Here is a 20845-nt window from a genome sequence, read left to right as displayed (position 1 = left end):
TGGTGAGTGAGTGTGTGTGTGTGTGAGAGAGAGAGACAGAGAAAGTGATTATGAGAGTGAGAAGACCATATATGCAAGTAGAACACGGGAGTGGGAAGCCTGTGTGTGTGTGTGTGTGTATGGCATGAGAGAAACTGTTCAGGAAGGTGACTGGTGTGTGTGTGCCAAAGACTGTTTGGGAGATGATTGGTGTGTGAGAGACAGAAACTGGTCATGGGGCATGACTGGTATGGTGTGTGTGTGTGAGAGACATGGGCACTAAGGAAGAGGACCATAAGTATAGAGCTTAGCTTCTACTGCTGCTTCTGGTGTGTGCCATGGCCTGCAGGGAAGGGGAGTAGGAGAGCTGCTGGAGGGGGTAAGTAAAGGTGGCTTTAAGTTTATTTTTCTTGACTGCCATTTTAATTGTGTGATGTCTGCTTTTTTGAAATATTTTATTGGTGTTTGGAGAATGTTTAATAGTTTTTATGAGTTTTTAATTGTTGGATGTTCATAGCTGTTTTGAAACATTTATTCTGCTTATTAGTATAGTTTTACAATTATTTATGTGTGGGGATATATAGCTGCTTGCTAGTTCTGTTTTCCTAATAAGAGGTGTATTGGTTTTTAGGACCTGATTTAATATTTGTAGTGTTGCCTTTTCATAGATAGGGTTGCTCCTGTTTGAGTGTATTCCATAATACAGGTGTAACTGTGTGCGGATTAGTTTATGTGCATTACTACAGATCCTGGGAGTATGTTAGGTCGGTTCTGTGTCTGTTACCGAGATGAGATATTTTGCTAGCATGTAAGCGTTTGTATCGGTCTTATTTGTTGTGTTTTCTCAGAGGACATACATTGGTGGTAAACTGCTGTCTTTTCATAAGTAGGGCTATTGAGAACTGAGTTATCTTAGTCCGGCCCTCTAAAACCATCCCAATTTCTCATGCGGCCCCATGGGAAAATTAATTGCCCACCCCTGCATTTGAGTGAAGTGCATGAGGGAGCAATATCAGCGGTTTGGCTCGCTGTTATAGAATAGTATGCCTGAACAACTATGTGCCACAAGTCTTAAGACTTGGCTTTTTAAAAAGCCTTTGAATAGGTGGTTGATTTTAACATGTATCGAGTAACTAGAAGAAGGCTCTATAAGATCAAAATATGTTTATCTGTGGTTCCATTTTATTTCATATTATTTTGTGGATTTTGTTTGATTTATTTTGATTCATTTTTATTCTGTGTATTTTATTTTTGATTCATTTTGGATTTTATGTACTAGGATAGTTACTCTGAGGTTAACTCAATGTTTTACTTATGTATGTATAAATCTGTAAACCGCTTGAATTCAGAGATATGTAGTATAGAAATAATTTTAAATTAAAAAATTAAAAATAAGCTAACATGTCCGGTGGCTTTCAGTTGACAAGAATAGAGCTGTCAAAGATTAGACGAAAGGGCGGCCTAGCTTGGATGGCGAAAAGCATCCTTAATCGCCTAAAACTGCTAGAGCACTATGAAAGAGAAGAGAGCAGTAGTGGCAGCATGGAAGTAGATAAAAGTTGAATGGAACTGTGTGCAGGAGGAGAGGGAGGCAAATTAGACACACAAATTGACAAGTGTCAATAAAAGCGAAGTGTGAGAGAGCATGGCACACAATAATAGAAGAAGCTTGCTGGGCAGACTGGATGGACCATTGGTCCTTTACTGCCATCATTGCTATGTTACTTACTATAAGAGGCAATGGATAGGAGAGAAAGTGGGGAAATGAAGGTTTGATTAAATTTTGATTAAATCTCTGACTGTGAATCTCACTGCGTGCCACTTAAGCAAGTCTGAGGTGAAATTCCATCCTGAAACTCCAGAAAAATTGTTTAGATTGTTGCAGATGCACAAAAGATGCAAAGAACCTGAGGTTTAGATTTGGTAAATTCACAAAGTTAATAAGTGGTGTGATCTGATCTTTGGTCTCATGGTACTTTGCTTTGTACTACGTGTTATTTTGAAGATGGGGAAGTAGATTAGATTGGTACAAACCCTAGTTTGCACCTGAGACTTATGCCTCCTTTTTCTGAATGAATGCGGTTTTGAAAATTCAGATCATGAGGTGTTGTCTCTCACAACCTAAAACCCAAATCTTGGATAAGCCTCTGCAGTATACAGTTAAAAGTATGCTAGTTGTTGGGCAACATGCATACTTTTCCCTGCATGGCGTGTGGGCTATTCTCAAAAAAACCCTTTCCTCAAGAAAAATTCTTTGAATATTGCTTTCTTAATGATTACTTTTGGATTTATGGTAGAAAAGGAAAAAGGGCAGAATGTGAATTTAATTTAGACATTCTAGAGAGGAATGGATATAAAAGGGATTGAATTTGCATAAGCTTGAAACTTGAATAGTAGCACCATTTGTCAATACTTCAGCCCTAGCAATTATCCATTCACATGTCTTTCATATACATTCATAATTTAGTCATCTTGAAAGAAACTGTCTGAAATGGAGAATATAGCTCATTTATTAATCTCATAATTAAATAAAGAAATGACCAGGCATTGAGGTTGCAAACTTTTATTTCATTGGGGAAATGTAATCATTAATAGGGGAACTGGTTTGTAGGTGGATATGATTGTCCAGGGATGGAAGTGGAGAGAGGAGTTTGAGAAAGAAGCACATATTTTCAAAAGTTGCTGGGATTCTGTCCTGGGATTTGGGGCTTTAATTACAAAAAAATATATAAGAATCATCATACATTGACAATGATCATTCCACAATCATAATCTTCTTCCTATATGAATTTCAAAAAATGTTTTATTCTTTTTAGATTTAGACAGTCCACTTTAATTAAAAGTACTCCTGACATACCAATTGATAATCTGTTGCACATAGGATCTATTTCCTTGGTACATAAGCAAAATCTTCCTAATTATACAGAAAAATGCATTCACATGGTATCGGAAACAATAAGTGGCTGAATATGCACACGTTTGAAATGGTAAATGCATTTTCTATTTAGAAAATTTTTTTTGTACAGTGATTAAGAGAACCAGAATTACTGAATCGTTTTTCATTGCTGTGCTCTTGTTGCAGAAAAAAAAATAATTTATGTACTTGTTTCTTTTTTGCCAATAGAAAATTTGCTACTGCGGGTCTTCTTACCACTGAATCCTGAATGTAGTGACTTTATAATGATAAATTAGCTTCTTGTGTTGTAAGAGCGGCTGTCTGGCAACGTAAGATGTCTGCAATGGAAGAGGACACAGAACTTAGGGACCTACTGGTTCAGACCCTAGAAAACAGTGGAACCCTGAACAAAATCAAGGTGAGCTTTGGACACAGTTGTGCTTATGAATAGTCTGTATGAGATAGGGCTCTGGAGTCAGTGACAGAAGGTTAAGAGTTATAGTTCGAGATGCTTTTTATTGAATTGGAAAATACAACCTTCAGGTAGACCAGAGCTTCTCAAATGGGTCCTGGAGACCCCACAGCCAGGCAGGTTTTCAGGATATCCACAAGTAATATGCATGAGATAAATTTGCATATACTGAGTCTCCAGGATATGCAAATTCATCTCATGAATATTCATTGTGGACGTCCTGAAAACCTGATTGCCTGTGGGGTTCCCAGGACAGTTTTCGGAAGCCCTAAGGTAGACAATATTTTGTGGCTTTGCTTTCTTTCTTAACTTTCACAAAATAGTGTTCAGAAAAAAAGTGTAGATGTAGATTTATATTTCATTTTATATTACATTCCTAAAATATCTTAATTTTATAATCAAAATATTGAAATAAAACAATTGCACTTTAATCTTTGTTCAACTTCTGTTTTTTTTTATTTATGCAATTTTTAGAAAAATTCCAAGAACTGTTCTTGAAAAAGAAAATTAATAATATATTTCAAAATGTAAGATAAATATCTCCTCTTTGTTTATAGTGATTTTATGTAATTACACAATTCTAGCATACAGAGGGAAGGCAAAAGGAGCCAAGTCCCAAAGGCTAACGTAATAGGATGTGCTAAATTTTAGTGCACATTTAATCTTTAATTATGTGCTAAACAAGTTAACTTATGATGCAGTAAGTTAATTATATGCAAATGCATTGGAAGTTTAAAAAAGTAAAAAGCAAAAAGGTGCGCTAAAAATAGTAGTAAAGTTTAAAAAAAAAAAAAAAAAAAGTATTCTCAAAGGACAAACAGGATGAGTGACATCATCGGATGGAGCCCGGCACGAAGAACTTTGACAGACACACTGAGCACGCCCAGCATGCCACTAACCACGCGTCCATGTGGGGTCCCTCTTAAGTCTCTGTCTTACGCATTGCGGTTGTGGAGCTTACACATTGAGGTTGTGGAGCTTGTGCTTGTATCTTGAAATTTTCAAGTTTTTATCTTCCAGCATTGCGTTAGGAAAAACTGCGACACGCAGAGGGACCCTTTCTCAGCTCCCGGTAAGTTTTTCGGGTACTCGTGGTCAATCACCGATGGTGTTGCCTCCTGGTGGCCGCTGGCCATTGACTGCGCACCACGTTCTTTTTGTCATGGCATTGTCTGACTTTCGTCGATGCCCCTAAACTATGTCCACCACAGATCCCCACAAGTTCTGTGTTCTTTGCCTGAGGTGGGTCGAGATTACTTCGGACCAGTGGGTCCTCGCCATCATCCGAGAAGGTTATTACCTGGATTTTCTTCGGCTCCCGCCGAACAAGTTTGTGGAATCTCCTTGTTCGCCTCTCAAGAAGGTGGTACTAGAAGTTACTTTATAGAGGCTCCTGGCACTAAAAGCCATAATCCCAGTGCCTGCAGGGGAGATAAATTCTGGGCATTATTCCATTTATTTCATAGTACCCAAGAAGGAGGGCACTTTCAGGCCCGTCCTGGACCTCAAGTCAGTCAACAGACACCTACGGGTCCCCAGCTTTCGCATGGAAACTCTACGGTCTGTCAAGAATGCAGTACAGCCAGGGGAGTTTCTCACCTCCCTAGATCTGTCAGAAGCCTATTTGCATATCCCAATCCATCGGGATCACCAGCGCTATTTACGCTTCAAAGTCCTGAATCAGCACTTCCAGTTCCGAGCTTTACCCTTCGGGTTAGCCACCGCGCTGCGGATCTTTACCAAGGTCATAGTAGTAGTGGTGGCAGCATTCAGGAAGGAAGGAATTCTCGTCCATCCCTACCTAGACGACTGGCTGATCAGGGCAAAGTCACCGGAGGAGAGCCACCGTGCAACCAACAGAGTTATAGCTCTTCTGGAAAGCCTAGGATGGGTAGTCAACATAAAGAAGAGTTTCCTACAGCCGTCCCAGTCGCTGGAATACCTAGGGGCTCAATTCGACACCCTGGAAGACAAGGTCAGCCTGACCTCCAAAAGGAAGTCGAAACTCCGGAATCATCTGCAGGCCCTGCTGAGCACCAGCCGGCCATCAGCTCGGGATTACCTACAGGTCCTCGGCCTCATGGCATCCACTCTGGAGGTGATACCATGGGTGCGGGCTCATATGAGACCATTACAACGCGCCCTCCTATCCCGGTGGAGCCCACGATCACAGAACTACACCGTACACCTACCTCTCCCAGCCAGAGTGCGGAACCAGCTACAGTGGTGGTTGCAGCCCGGCCACATGAGCCGGGGGTCAAGAATGTCCTCCCCAACCTGGACCCTGCTCACTACATATGCCAGCCTGAACGGATGGGGAGCACACTGCGAAGAACTCACCGCCCAAGGGCGGTGGAACAGAGAAGAGTCAAGGGGGAACATCAACCGACTAGAGGCACGGGCAGTCAGGCTAGCGTGCCTGCGATTTGCCCACAGACTTCGCAACAGAGCGGTCAGAGTGATTTCAGACAACGCCACCACGGTGGCATACATCAACCGACAGGGCGGAACCAGAAGCCAACAGGTATCCCTAGAAATAGCCCCCCTGATGACTTGGGCGGAAGCGAATCACCAGGACATCTCCGCCGTTCACATCGCCGGGAAGGACAACACCATGGCAGACTTCCTCAGCAGAGAGAGCCTAAATCCAGGGGAGTGGCAGCTGTCACCCACAGCTTTCCAGATGATTGTGGATCAGTGGGGGAAGCCGGGCATGGACCTATTAGCAGACAGGTCCAACGCTCAAGTACCCAGATACTTCAGCCGCAGGCGGGATCCGCTATCCCAGGGGATCGATGCCCTGGTACAGCCATGGCCTCAGGAAATCCTTCTATATGCCTTTCCTCCGTGTGCCTTGTTGGGCGCCATTATACACAAGATTCAGCGACACAGAGGCCTAGTTCTTCTAGTGGCCCCGGATTGGCCAAGAAAACCCTGGTACGCAGACATGAGAAGGCTACTGGCAGAGAATCCTCTACCTCTGCCTCCATACAGGGACCTGCTGCGGCAAGGTCCCATCCTCCACGAGGATCCAGCTCAATTCTCTCTTACGGTCTGGCCATTGAGAGGGCTAGATTGAAGAAAAGAGGATACTCTGAGCCGGTAATAGATACACTCCTCCAAGCACGCAAGTTCTCCACATCACTGACATATATCAGGATCTGGAGAGTTTTTGAAGACTGGTGCGACTCTCACAGCACCAATTCACATGCCACTAAGATTCCTATCATTTTGGACTTCCTACAAGATGGACTTCCGAAGGGGCTGTCCCTCAGCTCCATCAAGGTTCAGGTAGCAGCGCTGTCCTGCTACGGTCCCAGGAGTGACAGCAACACCATTGCCAAACACCCAGACGTCTCAAGTTTCCTGAAAGGAGTCAAACACATTCGCCGCCACTGAAGTGGCCAGTGCCAGTGCCCTTGTGGAACCTCAACCTAGTGTTGGAATTTCTAGTGGGATCTCTCCGTTTGTTAACCTTGAAGATGGTGTTCTTGCTGGCTGTGTGTTCAGCACGCCGCATCTCAGAGCTACAAGCACTGTCCTGCCGTGATCCCTTTCTCAGAATCACTCCAGAAGCTATCCATCTTCGCACGGTTCCTTCCTTCTTACCCAAAGTGGTCTCATACTTTCACCTTAACCAAACCATATCCTTGCCAACCACGGACGGTTTGAAGAAGTCAGAGGAAGGTCGAATACTGCGTCATCTCAACATCGGCAGAATACTGGCCAGATACTTGGAAATGTCAGAAGCAGTATGAAAGACGGACCATCTGTTCGTACTTCACAGCGGGAAGAAGCAAGGGGAAGCGGCCTCACGGCTAACCATCACCCGCTGGATCAAAGAAGTTATCAAGGCGGCCTACGTTGAAGCGGGAAAGCCACCACCTCTACAGGTCAAGGCTCACTCTACCAGAGCGCAATCGGCCTCTTGGGCAGAAACTAGGATGCTGTCGCCTGCAGAAATATGTAAAGCGGCGACGTAGTCCTCCCTCCATACCTTCTCCAGGTTCTACCGTCTGGACGTTCAGGCCAGGGAGGACACAGCATTTGCGAGGGCAATCCTAAACTGTCCTCGGGCAGCCTCCCGCCCAGTCCGGGAGTAGCTTTTGTACATCCCATTTGTTTTGAGTCCATCTGCTACACGCTAGGAAATGTAGAGATTACTTACCTGATAATCTCCTTTTCCTTAGTGTATGCAGATGGACTCAGCATCCCGCCCGGCTGCCGGTATACATGGGGGATTCGCCGACTTACGGTAAGCCATGTTTGCTTATATAGGGCTTCCACCCTGCCAGGTGTCGACGCCTTCCGGTTGAGAACACTGGCGGTCTCCAGCTGCCATCAATTGGTCAGGGTAATCCTGTTCATTTAATCGATCGGTCAGTCACACATATATCCATAAAGCTTTTGCAAGGAAGATTACTGAATTGCTTCACTTCCTGTGGGGGTATATGTACCCGTGCTGACGTCAGATCCGTCTCCAACTGCTAGCACGAGCACACTATACCCACTTGTTTTGAGTCCATCTGCATACACTAAGGAAAAGGAGATTATCAGATAAGTAATCTCTACATTTGCACTCATGCCTTAGCGCCCCCTCCCTCCTCCCTTCCCCCCGGGCTGCAAACAAAGGGTTCTGGATGCCCTTGGACACCAGATGTTTCAAGGCTCTATGTTAGCGGCCAGGATCACTTGCTACCAACTCTATATGAGTTAGTACTCCAGGAACCTCTGGAAACAAGCCCAAGAGTTGGGAGAACACCTCTCACAACAATTCCAGGAGGAATTTGAGGGGTGTGCAGCAAGGCCTGGAATGTGATAAACACAAGGTCCGCTCTGTGTACGACATGTTTGAAATGGCTGTGAGAATTGCTGCGGCAGGCACTGGGGCTTGCCCTATGGCTTGGCTGCGCACTTCCGATCTGCACCCCGAGGTCCAGGACTATCTGGCAGATCTGCCTTGTACAGGTGAAAACCTGTTCAGGGACAAGATTAAAGAGGCGGCAGCACAACTGAAGGACTGTCATGAAATTCTTCAACAGTTGTTGGCCAGTACTTCAGACAGCCAGCCTTCCAGCAAAAAGCCTCGTAGACAATATCTGAGGTGGCCTTTTTACTGGCCACACAAGTATTACCCGCCAGCCTCTGGCAAGACCGAGAGTGCGACAACTTTGTACGCCCCATGCGACTCCTGCCCTGCCACAAAACCCCGTTGCGGCATTTTGGCTGGCAGCTAGGGAGTGCGAGCCAGCTTCCCCTTCCCCGTGGTGTCGAACCCCCCCCCCCAGTGGGGGGCCGCCTGCAGTTATTTGCAGACCGATGGACTTCAATTACATTGGACTTTTGGGTCCTGTCCATCGTGCGGCAGGGGTACAAATTGCATTTCCAACGAATTCCACACCACTCTCTTCCATGTCCATGGTGGAAAGAAATAGGGAACCAAGAAGTGCTTTGAGTAGAGCTCTCTTAATGGCTCGAGCAATTGAACCAGTTCCGCCAAGCCAGCAGGGGGTATGTGCTCTATTCCAGGTATTTCCTGATTCCCAAGAAAACTGGTGGCCTTCGCCCCATTCTGGTTTTGAGGGCATTGAACCAATTTCTGGTCAGGGAAAAGTTCAAAATGGTCTCCTAAGTTTGATTCTCCTCCTCAAGGCTGGAGACTGGCTGTGCTTCCTCGATCTAAAAGATGCCTACGCCCATATCCCCATTTCTCTGGGGGATCGGAAGTATCTACGCTTCCTGGTAAAGGAGGAACACTACCAGTACCGCTTACTGCCCTTTGGCCTGGTGTCCGCACCCCGTGTTTTCACCAAATGCCTGACGGTAGTGGGGACCTATCTTCTGAGGCGAGGGGTTCATGTCTTCCTTTACTTTGATGATTGGCTTATCAAGAGCGACTCCAGGCAGGGGGCACTGTGTTCTGTGCATGTCACAATAATGCGTCTTGGAAAATTTGGGATTTCTTATCAACTAGCCAAAATCCCATCTCCAGCCATTGTTACAACTGGATTTCATCAGGACCAGGCTGCACACCATCCAGCCTTTCTGTCTCAAGACAGGGTGGAGACTCTTGCTGCCCTTGCTCAGGTAGTCTCCACTTGCTCCCATGTTTTGGCACACCAGTTCCTATGACTTCTGGGTCATATGATGGCGACAGTACATGTTAAGCCGTTTGCGCGGCTTCAGATGCGCAGAGCTCAATGGACATTACGTTCCCAGTGGTGTCAAGCCACTCAGGATCTTTGGGGCCGTGTCCTGACCACCTCTCCCCTTTGGCAATCCCTTGTGTGGTGGGCAAACCTATCTAGTCTCGAACGGGGATGCCCTTCTGGAGCCCGCAGCCCCAGATTGTCCTCGCCACCGACGCGTCTCACATGGGTTGGGGAGCCCATGTTGTGGATCTCCACACTCAAAGTATTTGGTCTTTGCAGGAGAATCGGTCCCAAATAAACTTCCTGGAATTAAGAGCTATCCGGTACGCCCTGAAGGTGTTCAGGGAGCAACTACACAACAAAGTGGTCCTAGTTCAGACTGACAGTCAGGTGGCAATATGGTAGTTGAGCAAGCAGGGAGGAAACAGGGACATATGTCCTCTTCAAGAAGCAGTTCAGATTTGGTCGTGGGCCCTTGAGAACGGCATTCTCCTCCTGGCAATGTATCCCCCCGGGACGGTGAATGTCCTACCGGACTCCTTGAGTCAGGCCTTCTGACCTCATGAGTGGTCCCTCAATCAAGAGGTAGCGAATTGCATCTTTCGCTTGTGGGGGACACCAGACAATGGACCTGTTTGCTTCCCAAGAAAACAAAAAAGTGGATCGATTCTGTTCCCTGGGCCGGGTGAGCAGGGGATCCGTGTCTGATGCCTTTTCACTTCACTGGGCACTGTTCTACTGTATGCTTACCCTTCCCTTCCACTGATCTCAAAAACGCTCCAAAAGGACCAAGATACCATGATCCTGGTCATACCTTTTTAGGTCTTTCCCGGTGTGGTTCCCATGTCTACAGGAGATGGCCTTGCACCTTCCGATCCGGTTAGGGACTGCTCCAGACCTGATTTCTCAGGACTTGGGCATGCTCCGCCACCCCAACCTCCAAGCCCTGTCTCTCATAGCAGGGTGACAATACAGGCCCTGGGCCTTTTGGAAGGCATATCTCGAGTCCTCTTGGAGTCCAGAATGTCATCCACAAGAAAATCTTACAATCTCAAGTGGAAGCGGTTTTCGACTTGGTATATGGGACACAGGCTGGATCCCTTCTCTTGTTCCCCACCAGAGCATTTGGACTATCTATTGCACCTCTCAGAGTCTGGTCTGCAGACTGCTTCGGTGAGGGTTCACCTTAGTGCCATCAGAGTATACCATCGGAGAGAGATGGTGCCTCCATTTCCACCTATCCACTTGTGGGGCGGTTCATGAGGGGCTTGTTTGAACCTAAGCCTCCCACTCGGCCTCCGGCGGTCTCCTGGGACCTCAACGTAGTCCTGTCCCAGCTCATGAAGGCTCCATTTGAGCCCTTGCGCTCTTGCGACTTGAAGTACCTATCCTGGAAGATCATCTTCTTGGTAGCGGTTACTTCAGCGTGCAGGGTCAATGAACTGCAAGTTCTGGTGGCGTACCTCCCTTATACTCAAACTTGCATACGTAGGACCACCTTGTGACATTCAAAGTTCCTTCCTGAGGTGGTTTCTGATTTCTGTCTGTCAGTGCATTGTCCTGCCTTCCTTTTTTCCCAAGGCCGCACGCTCAACAAGGTGAGTGGGCATTGCATATCCTGGATTGTTTAAAGGGCTCTGGCCTTTTATCTAGACCAGACGGCTCCTCACCGCCTGTCTAATCAACTTTTTGTCTCCTTTGAGAAAAACAGACTGGGGGTTGCAGCGTCTAAACAGACTTTATCCCATTGGCTAGTGGACTGTATTTCCATCTGCTACGCTCAAGCAGGCTTGTGGCTTGAAGGTCGTGTCAAGGCTCATTCCGTTTGGGCCATGTCAGTTTTGGTGGCTCACTTGCATATCGTCCCCATTCACGGGATTTGATGGACAGCAACCTGGAGTTCCCTCCACATGTTCGCCTCATTATTGTCTGGATAAGGATGGCTGACGTGACAGTTGTTTTGGACAGTCAGTCCTCTGTAATTTGTTTCAGTCATGAAACTCCCAGCTGTTCCTACCGTTGGCCCTGTCCTTGGGTGCAGCCTGCTCCCCTAGTTATCATAGCTCTAGTTGTGCACATTGTCACCTGTTCTTTGCTGCTCATGTTGGGAGCAGCCTGGAGCTACATAATCAACCATGTGTGAGGACTACCATCTTGCTTGTCCTTGGAGAAAGCAGAGTTGCTTACCTATAACAGGTATTCTCCAAGGACAGCAGGATGTTAGTCCTCACAAAACCTGCCTTCCAGACTGCGGAGTTGGGGTTCTTTCGGTTTGCTATTTTTATTTTTCGCGAACTCTATATTATATGACTGAAGAGGGACCCCTCGTGGTTAGCAGCATGCTGGGCATGCTCAGTTTGTCAAAGTTTCTAGAAACTTTTGACACAAATTTTCCAGGCTGGTCTCCATCTGATGATGTCACCCATGTGTGAGGACGAACATCCGGCTGTCCTTGGAGAACACTTGTTACAAGCAAACAACTCTGCATATTTATAAACACTCTGATCTAGCCTAAGAACCTTGAGGCAGTAGGCTGGGACCATGGAACCCCATATACTGACCTATGGCCATTTAAAAAATAGGACCAGTTTACCTGAGGTCTCTAAGGTCAGCTGATCAGGTGTCATTTTTAAAATGGCCAGTTGGGCATGATGGGGGGGAGGGTAGTCGGTAGGAGGTGGGTTAGTGAATAGGTGTGAGTTGCTGTGGGCTCTCTGGTCATGGAGAAGTGTTCTTATGGATCGGGGTTCTGTATTTAAGAAGGAGAGAGTCCCTCTATCTCTACTCAGATCCCACAAACTGCTTAGGCCAAGGCGCAAAGTTCAGAGTTCAATCTGAATGCAAGCAGGGGGAAGGGAGGCTGGGCCCTGAAGGAACGACAGCAGGCAGAGACAAGACCTAGACTGGGAAGAAATACTGCTCCAAAGGGGTAGTACTAATTCCCAAGGGGCAGAGAGAACTGTTTCCAGGGAGGGAATTAGCAGGCCTCCAGCACCCATGAGGAAATAAAGGATCCTGAAGGGAGCTAGACTCTGGAATAATTTTAGGAAATATTTCTTTACAGAGAGGGAGGTGGAAGTGATGGAGACAAAAACAGTAACTGAATTCAAGAAAGCATAGAATACAGGGGATTTCTAAGGAAATGAAGAGAATTATAATGCTAAATTAATTGGATGTATGTGCCATACAATCTTTTTCTGCTGTCACGTTTCTATGCTTCTATGAAGATAGCACTGCACTTATGGATATATCAAAATAATACGAAGGAAGATAGGCTCCAATTAGGGGCTGTGACAATGCTTCCTCATATTGAAAAAAGCTAATAAAATGAGAAGTGTGCACTAAGTGGATTTCAGTGGGAGTAGAGGGAGATTAAAATCCTCTACAGTATTACACTACTGAAGGAGGGGATGTGAGCAAAAGCACGCTGTTAATGATTTTTCTCTGCTAGGAGATGTTTGCCACCCTTCTCTGGTTGATATTTGTAAAGAAAAGTGCAGGCAGCCTCACAATTAGGAGAGACAGCCTTTACCAGAAGTTTTTCTTTAAATCACTATTGGTATGTTTGCAAGTGTGCATGATGCAGTTGGCCTTCAATTTTTTTTTATTATTTATTTATTTATGAATTTTCTCAAATACGCAATCTCGACATTGGCAGATTGCTGCCCAGATATCTGGAAGTGACACAAGAAGTACGAAAGATGGACCATCTGTTCGTCCTGCACAGCGGGAAAAGACAAGGGGAAGCGGCCTCTCGGCCCACCATCGCCCGCTGGATTAAAGAAGTGATCAGAGCAGCTTACGTGGAGGCCGGGAAGTCTCCACCTCTGCAAGTCAAGGCTAATTCTACCAGAGCACAAGCGGCATCTTGGGCTGAATCCAGGATGCTGTCGCCTGCAGAAATATGTAAAGCGGCGACGTGGTCCTCCCTCCATACCTTCTCCAGATTCTACAGTCTGGATGTCCAGGCCAGGGAGGACACAGCATTTGCGAGGGCGGTTTTGCATGGTCCTCAGGCAGCCTCCCGCCCAGGCTGGGAGTAAAGCTTTTGTACATCCCATTTGTTCTGAGTCCATCTGGCTACACGCCAGGAAATGTTGAGATTACTTACCTGATAATCTCCTTTTCCTTAGTGTAGACAGATGGACTCAGCATCCCGCCCAGCTGCCTGTGTACATGGGTTTCACCGATTCAAGGTAAGCCATGTCATCTGTTTCCATAAGAGCGTACACTCTACCAGGTGTCAACGCCTTCCGGTTGTGAATGCTGGCGGTCTCCAGCTCCTATCAATCGGTCAGGGGAATCCTGTTTCCACTATTTCACTGAGCGTCAGTACACACATCCATAACAGCTTTTGCAAGGAAGATTACTAAGTTGCTACGCTTCCTGTGGGGGTATATATACCCGTGCTGACGTCAGATCCGTCTCCAACTGCTAGCACGAGCATACTATACCCATTTGTTCTGAGTCCATCTGTCTACACTAAGGAAAAGGAGATTATCAGGTAAGTAATCTCAACATTGTATTGTCTTACCAGATCATTTCTTTCATGTTGGTACAGTTTTGTTTGTAACGCCACTGTGATATCAGGAGTGCAGCTACTTGGTCCAAGGTCATATATGCTAATTTCTTTGAAGACCTGGAGGCACGGTTACTTCTTATGGTACTCTGGGTGGTATTCAATTCTATTGCTGTCAGGGATCCCTCTAGCAACCCTCGGGTGTAAGAGGAGTGGAACCCTGTCTCCTTGATACTTGTGCTGAGTTCTCTAAGAATACTATAGGGAAGGGCGGACCAACTATATTCTGTCCCGCCTAGATCATTGATCCTTTCTGTGATGGGAAAGGCTTGAATCCCTTCCAATAATTCCTCCCCTGTGAGATTTCCATTCATCTGTTCTAGGTGAAACCCCATGCTGACCGCAGCACATAAATCGTTACAAGGGGCAGCGGTTTGAGATGGTAATTTACCTAGACAAATCGGTGATGCAGAATCAATGACTGTCGCAGGCAATGGCAGCTGGGGGTACAGGGAGCTGGTGGTTGGTGGGGAAGGGGCTTGCGGGTAAGGTGGAGGGAGGCTAGCTTCTCTGATTTCAGTGTCTTTAGTTTCCTGGGGTTTTTCCTCTGAGGTGGTCGCAGAGGAAGCCACGGAAGCCGTGGTAGGGGACGGTGATGTCCCCAGATATTCTATCGCTTCTGTGCATTTTTGCCAGAGTAACAATTGCCTTATGGGGGCGTGCGGAGGCGCATGGAGACTGTTGCCTATCTTAATCCAATCTTGGACGTCCAGAGTTGCAGCCTCTGGATACCATGGACACTGGCAGGCTATTTCACCTATCAATTTTTCTAAGTCCCCTAGTCTGACTTGTGCTATTTCTCCCCTGGTGACGAAATAATGATTCTTTATTATTTTCTGCAGCTTTCTTGCATGACACGTCTGCTTAGCTGACAGTTTTCCCCCCCATACTCACGAATGTTGGGAGCAGCCTCGCTGAAAAATACTTACGATTGCGGGAGCAGGTCTGCTGTTTACGGTGCGCACCTAGGCTGATCCAGCCGAATGAGCAGAGGGCTTATCACGTTGCGGGTCACCAGATATTGCGGCAATGAAGACACATCAGGCAGGATTCATGGCAAAAGGGCTGAACACTCCTGTGGGTCCCTTTTTATTGTACATACATCCATAGCATACAAATGTGCCATCACATCATTGGCTCTCCTAGCCATAGCATACAGACGTGTCATTAGACCATTGGCTCAGGGGGTGCGTACAGATCATTTCATTGGCTGCTGAAGCCTATACCATATATGTGTCTGTCTTTTGCCTGCAGCTGAATACGTGGCAGCTAGGTATCCTCTCCTTAGGCAGTGAGGGTTAATTATAAGCTAGAGATTTAAGATGTGCTAGTCTTGCTGCATTCAGTGCAAAGGTCAGAGAGAAGGGAAGTTAGAGTTAACCCCTGACATGGCCTGCTGGCCATCAGGAGCAAAGCTCATAATTCCCCACAGTTACCAAGTGCACAACTATTCCTTTGGAAGGGGGAGCGGCATTGAAGGATGCTCAAGATAAGACTTGAGGCCATCCTTTAGCAAACCTTTGAAGCGATGGCAATGAATTTGCAGATAGCTTTGTGTTGCTCTCTGATGGCTTGCTCTTGCTTACTTCTCTCTCAAGAAGTCAACAAATCTCGTGTGATTTCCAGGGAAGTAATAGAACCAGCAGCTGCCTTTTTTGTAGATGCAGGCTGTGACCTTGTCTGTACTTCGGCCAGAGGGGTGGCTTCGGTAATAGCAGCCAAGCATTAACTATGGATCAAGAATTGGTCGGCTGATACAATTTCAAAGTCGTCTTCATAAATTGCCCTTTAAAGGATCTCTTTTGTTTGGAAGTGAGTTGGAGAAATTGGCCAATAAGTGGAGTGAGGCCTAGATTCCTTCGTTGCCAGAGGATAAGCAGACTTCATGCTCCTTTGTCTCGAGAGGTTGTGTGAGGGGTTTCAGACTTTTTTTCATCTCTATAGACGAGCAGCCTCTCAGAGGATTCGGCCCTTGGGGGGGGGGTCTCAGTCCTTTCATCCCAGAAAACCCAGAAGAGGTGCAAAGTCGGTTAGTGGAGCCACTCAGTGAAGGTGTACCGATACACCCCCAGGAACAGGAGATAAAGGGGTTGCCTCTCTATTTTATTGGAGGTGGGTTGAGATCATGTCAGACCAATAGGTGCTGGAGGTGATAAGAGAAGGTTACACTCTGGAGTTTCTCAAGGTTCTTTGGGACATCTTCATGGTGTCTCCATGAAACTCCCCACAGAAGAGACAAGCAGTGGGGAGTGTACGTTATCAAAACTCCTCAGCCTGTGGGCTGTAGTTCTAGTGCCCATCTCTCAAGAAAATATGGGCTGATATTCCATTTACTTTGTTGTGCTGAAGAAGGAAGGCTTCTATTGCCCCATCCTAGATCTCAAGGGAGTCAACCGTCATTTGCAGGTGACTCGATTTTCACATGGAAACCTTATGCTTGGTGATAATGGCAGTACAGTCGGGAATTTGACGTCACTGGATTTGTCAGATGGAAATATGAAGGTACGTTTCTGACTGGAGCATCAGCAATTTCTATGTTTTGTTGTGTTGGGGCGACATTATCAGTTCTGAGCACTACCTTTCGGTCTGGCCATGCCCAGAACCTTTTCCAAAGTGGTGGTTGCGACAGTGGTTGTGGTGGTTGCAACAGTGTTAAAGGATGGCATTCTGGTTCACCCATACTTGGACGATTGGCTGATTCATGCCAAGAGCCTGGAAGAGAGCAAGGTGATCTCCTTATTGTAGGACCGAGGCTGGGTGGTAAACGGCCAAGAGCAAGCTGCAGCCATCCCAAACAATGGAGAACCTAGGTGTTCACATTGATACAAAGCAAGGCAGGGTGTTCCTGCTGGAGAGCTGCATTCAGAATCTAATGGCAAATGTGCAATTATTGTCAGAATCTGTGTGCCCGACGGTATGATCTTATCTACAGGTGCTCGAATTGATGGCAGCCTCCCTAGAGGTGGTTCCGTGGGCGAGGACGCATATGTGTCCTCTTCAGCATACCCTGCTTGCTCGTTAGGGTCATCAGCTTCAAGACTATTTGATTTTGCTTCACCTTCCAGTGAAAATCAGCCTACAGTTGCAGTGGTGGTTGCAGGTGGACCATCTAAGGAAAGGGTTTTCCCTTTGATCACTGGACTGGCTAGAACTCGCGACAGATGTGAGCCTCCAGGATTGGGGGGCCCACTGTGAGGAGTTGACTGCACAAGGGCACTGGAGTGTAGAAGAGTCTCTCTAGAGCATCAATTGCCTGGAAGCCTGGGACATCCGGTTGGCATGCTTACAATTGTGGACTGAATCTAGGATCGAATGGTCCGGAAAATGTTGGACAATGCCACGATAGTGGCTTACATCAGTTGCCAGGGAAGAACCAAGAGCCAGCAAGTGTCGCAGGAAATAGCCCAACTCATGGAATGGGAAGAAATGTAGAGTTCAGCCTCCTACATTGCAGGAAAAGACCAATGTAAGAGCCAATTTTCTCAGCAGACAGTGTCTGGACATAGGAAAATGGGAATTGTTGAACGAGGCGATCCACCTCATAGTGGACCACTGGGGTCTCCCATATCTAGACTTTCTGGTGACATCTCACAATGCGAAGGTTTCTCGTTTTTTCAGTTGCAGAAGAGACCAAAAGTCCTTGGGCATCGATGCCCTTGTATAGGAGTGGCCAGTGGACAAGCTCCTATAGAGCCTTTCCCCAGAGGCCCATGTTGGGCAGAATCATTCAGAGGATCAAGATTTACACTGGGATGGTGCTTCTGGTTGCACCAGATTGGCCCAGGAGACTGTGGTGTGCAGATCTGCAAAGACTCCTGGTGGACCCTCCTATCTGATTACTGGTTCACAAAGATTTGCTGCGACAGAGCCCTGTTCTTCACAAAGATTCGACTCTGTTTTGTCTTAAGGTATGGCCCTTGAGAGGGCTCGGATGCTGAAGAGTGGGTATTTCACTGCGATGATTGCCACCTTGCTACAAGCAAGAAAGTTCTCCACTTCCTTAGGCTATGTGCAGGTTTGGCGAGTGTTTGAGACTTTGTGTGAGGATCGAGGAGTCCTCCCTTCTTCGGTTAAGATCCCACTTATTCTTTTGCAGGATGGATTGAAAAAGGGTTTGGCCCTTAATTCATTGAAAGTACAGGTGGCGGTGCTCGGCTCTTTTCGAGGTCAGGTGAATTGTAGATCCTTGTTGGCTCATCCAGATGTGGCTTACTTCGTTAAACAAGTGAGGCACATTTGTCCTCTCCTGTGGTTGCCAGTACCTTTGTGGAGTCTTAATCTGGTTTTGGATTTCTTGTCAGGTTCCACCTTCTGACTGCTGCATATCCTGTCCTTGAGGTTACTTACATTGAAAGTGGTGTTTCATGTGGCAGTTTACCTGCAGTTTGGAGATTCTTTGTGAAGAACATTGTCCTGCCAGGATCCATTCCGAAGAGTGACTCCGGGCTTGATACAGATACGTACTATCCCACCTTTTTTGCCTAAGGTAGTCTCGGATTTGCTGTCTCTGAACAGAGAGAGATGCGGATGAATATTGCCTGTTATGGTGCTTGGATGTTAAGAGACGTATTTGGAGGTGAACCTGTCAGGAAGACTGACCAGCTGTTTATACCCCTTAGTGGGAGCAAACAGGTTGAGCCAGTGTCACGGACTACAATAGCCCGCTGGATTAAGGAGGTAATCATAGCTGTGTATGTAGATGCTGAGCAGCTGTTGCCTAGTCAGATTAGGACTCATTCTACTAGGGCTCAGGCAGTGTCATGGGCAGAGGAGGCCCAGCTCCCCCAATAAAGTTCAAGTTGATATGAGAGCCACTGGGGTCCCAACCAGCACTGCCAGTAGCTAATACAATATCTCATGAATATTTGCTGTAGAAATCCTGAAGACCAGATGTATTTGTATCATTCGAGGTCTGACATTTGCCAACTGTAGACTAGATTGTTGCTAGTTTCTATTAGCACCACTTTGCTGTTTACATCATTGCTAGTATATTTTGGTGCTGTTGTAACAGCTTCTCCTTTTTGATTAGTTTTTTGTTTTCCTGATATTCTTTTCAGGATGTTTTTGGTCACAGAGCCCACAATAAAGGACTTCCTGATTATATGTAAACTTGAAACAAGATTTGACCATTGTTACCGTTTATAAAGGGACTTTAACATGCTCTTTGCATACATTTATTTTATTTTTATTTTTGTATTTATAAATTTATAGCCTGCCTATCTGCAATACTAGGCAAATTACAATAGTTCATATACTTTGTGTGACAGAATGTATAACAATATAAAACACATTTTTAAATAAGTAAAAATAAAACACTAAAATACACTAAATAAAACAATGATGTAAATGCCTAGTAGCTCATTAAGTCTCTGAAGTTAATTCACTCAACAGCAAAAAATATAAAACATTGCTCAATAAAACTCATCAGTACAGTCTCAACATACTGAAATTTTAGCCTTGTCACAAATAATTGCATCAAAGCTCATTAAAGTCATAACTCTTATTAGGCTGAATAGTTGAAGCATCAATTTCAGAACTACTCATCAAGGCAAAAATTCTTGCTCAGACACAATTGTAAAACATGGCTCATGTCAAGTATTTAATTTAACTAGCTTTCTTCTCCCGCCCCCCTCTCACGTCCTGTTATATACTCCTGAACCTAATCTCCTCTCTTCTTTATTTTAGCTGTCTTATTTATTCCCCTGCCAACTGCTACATCGAACGTTTATACCTCATTATAATAAGCTCAATGTTTCTGGTAAACCGTTGAGTTGTACATAGTTCTTAAGTTCTTTCTTATACTATACCTATATGATATCAATTTGTTCCATATGCCTCATATTATAATTGCTACGTTAATTGTTAACTTATATGATGCTTGTATCTGTAATGCTCCATTCTATTTGCACTGTTTCTTTGTAAACCGATACGATGTGCAAACGGCAATCGGTATACAAAAACCTTTAAAATAAATAAATAAAATATGCTTTTAAAATGCCTGCTGAAACAAGTTTTTAACATTTTGTGGAACATCACTTTTCAATAATTCTGGTAATGTGTTCCACATACTGGGCCCTGCCACATAGAAAATTCTTTCTCTGCTTTCATCAAGAAACACTTGGCGGAAGGATGGTACTGCTAGCAAATTTTGTGAGATGAACAATACATTTTTAGTAATGCATTAAAGCAAGGGGGCAGCCAAGTTATTTAAAACCTTGTACTCAAAGAAAATCGATTTGTACTTTATCCACCAAGATATTGGAAGCCAGTGAAACTACAAGTATAAGAGTAATGTGTTCATGAATACAAATTCCCATAATCAAAACAGTCTGCTGCATTTTGTACCAATTGTAATGCTTTGATCATGGACTGAGGAAGACCTTAATAAAAAAAAAAATGTAATTGCATAACTAGCATGCTGATTTTCCCTCCCCTTTCCATGTCATATCAAAAGAATTTTGAATAAAGGCTTTTGTGTTTTATGATTTGTTAGGCAGAGCTACGAGCAGCTGTATTTCTGGCACTTGAAGAGCAAGAGAAAATAGAGGTAAGGTGATTAAATTATAAAACAATTTTGTGGTCTGATTATACATTTTCTGTTTTTCTCTGAGAAGAAAAGGAGTAGGTTATCAGATTTTGTTTTGTCTACAAGTTTTTGATATGTTGAATAGTATGCTTTTGTTTTTACATGTAAAATGTAAGCATGGAGCACATTGAACCAACAAGATGTGTGAGAATTCAAAATATTCTTGAGGCTTGGTTTCTCT

The 20845-nt window shown here is 45.3% G+C and overlaps 1 protein-coding gene across 19 annotated transcripts in view; it reads left to right on the top strand.

Annotated features, from left to right (window-relative positions):
• Nucleotides 1–20845, top strand: part of CCR6 (C-C motif chemokine receptor 6) — a 553987-nt gene that overhangs the window by 35517 nt on the left and 497625 nt on the right. For 15 of the 19 annotated variants that reach the window (XR_003855476.1, XM_029594230.1, XM_029594222.1 and 12 more), the window contains 2 exons: nt 3104–3293; nt 20572–20625. Coding sequence is in view for 14 of the 19 variants with exons in the window: in XM_029594230.1 (XP_029450090.1) it covers nt 3210–3293; nt 20572–20625 (138 nt within the window). In the remaining 5 variants the exon portion in view is untranslated. Of the gene's footprint in view, nt 1–3103; nt 3294–20571; nt 20626–20845 lie in introns of those variants that run through there. The other 4 variants (XR_003855477.1, XM_029594237.1, XR_003855478.1 and 1 more) reach the window with 3 other exon arrangements.

Source organism: Rhinatrema bivittatum, chromosome 3 (genome assembly GCF_901001135.1).
Source record: "Rhinatrema bivittatum chromosome 3, aRhiBiv1.1, whole genome shotgun sequence".
Classification (NCBI taxonomy): domain Eukaryota; kingdom Metazoa; phylum Chordata; class Amphibia; order Gymnophiona; family Rhinatrematidae; genus Rhinatrema; species Rhinatrema bivittatum.
This window is presented reverse-complemented; position numbering and strand designations above follow the sequence as displayed.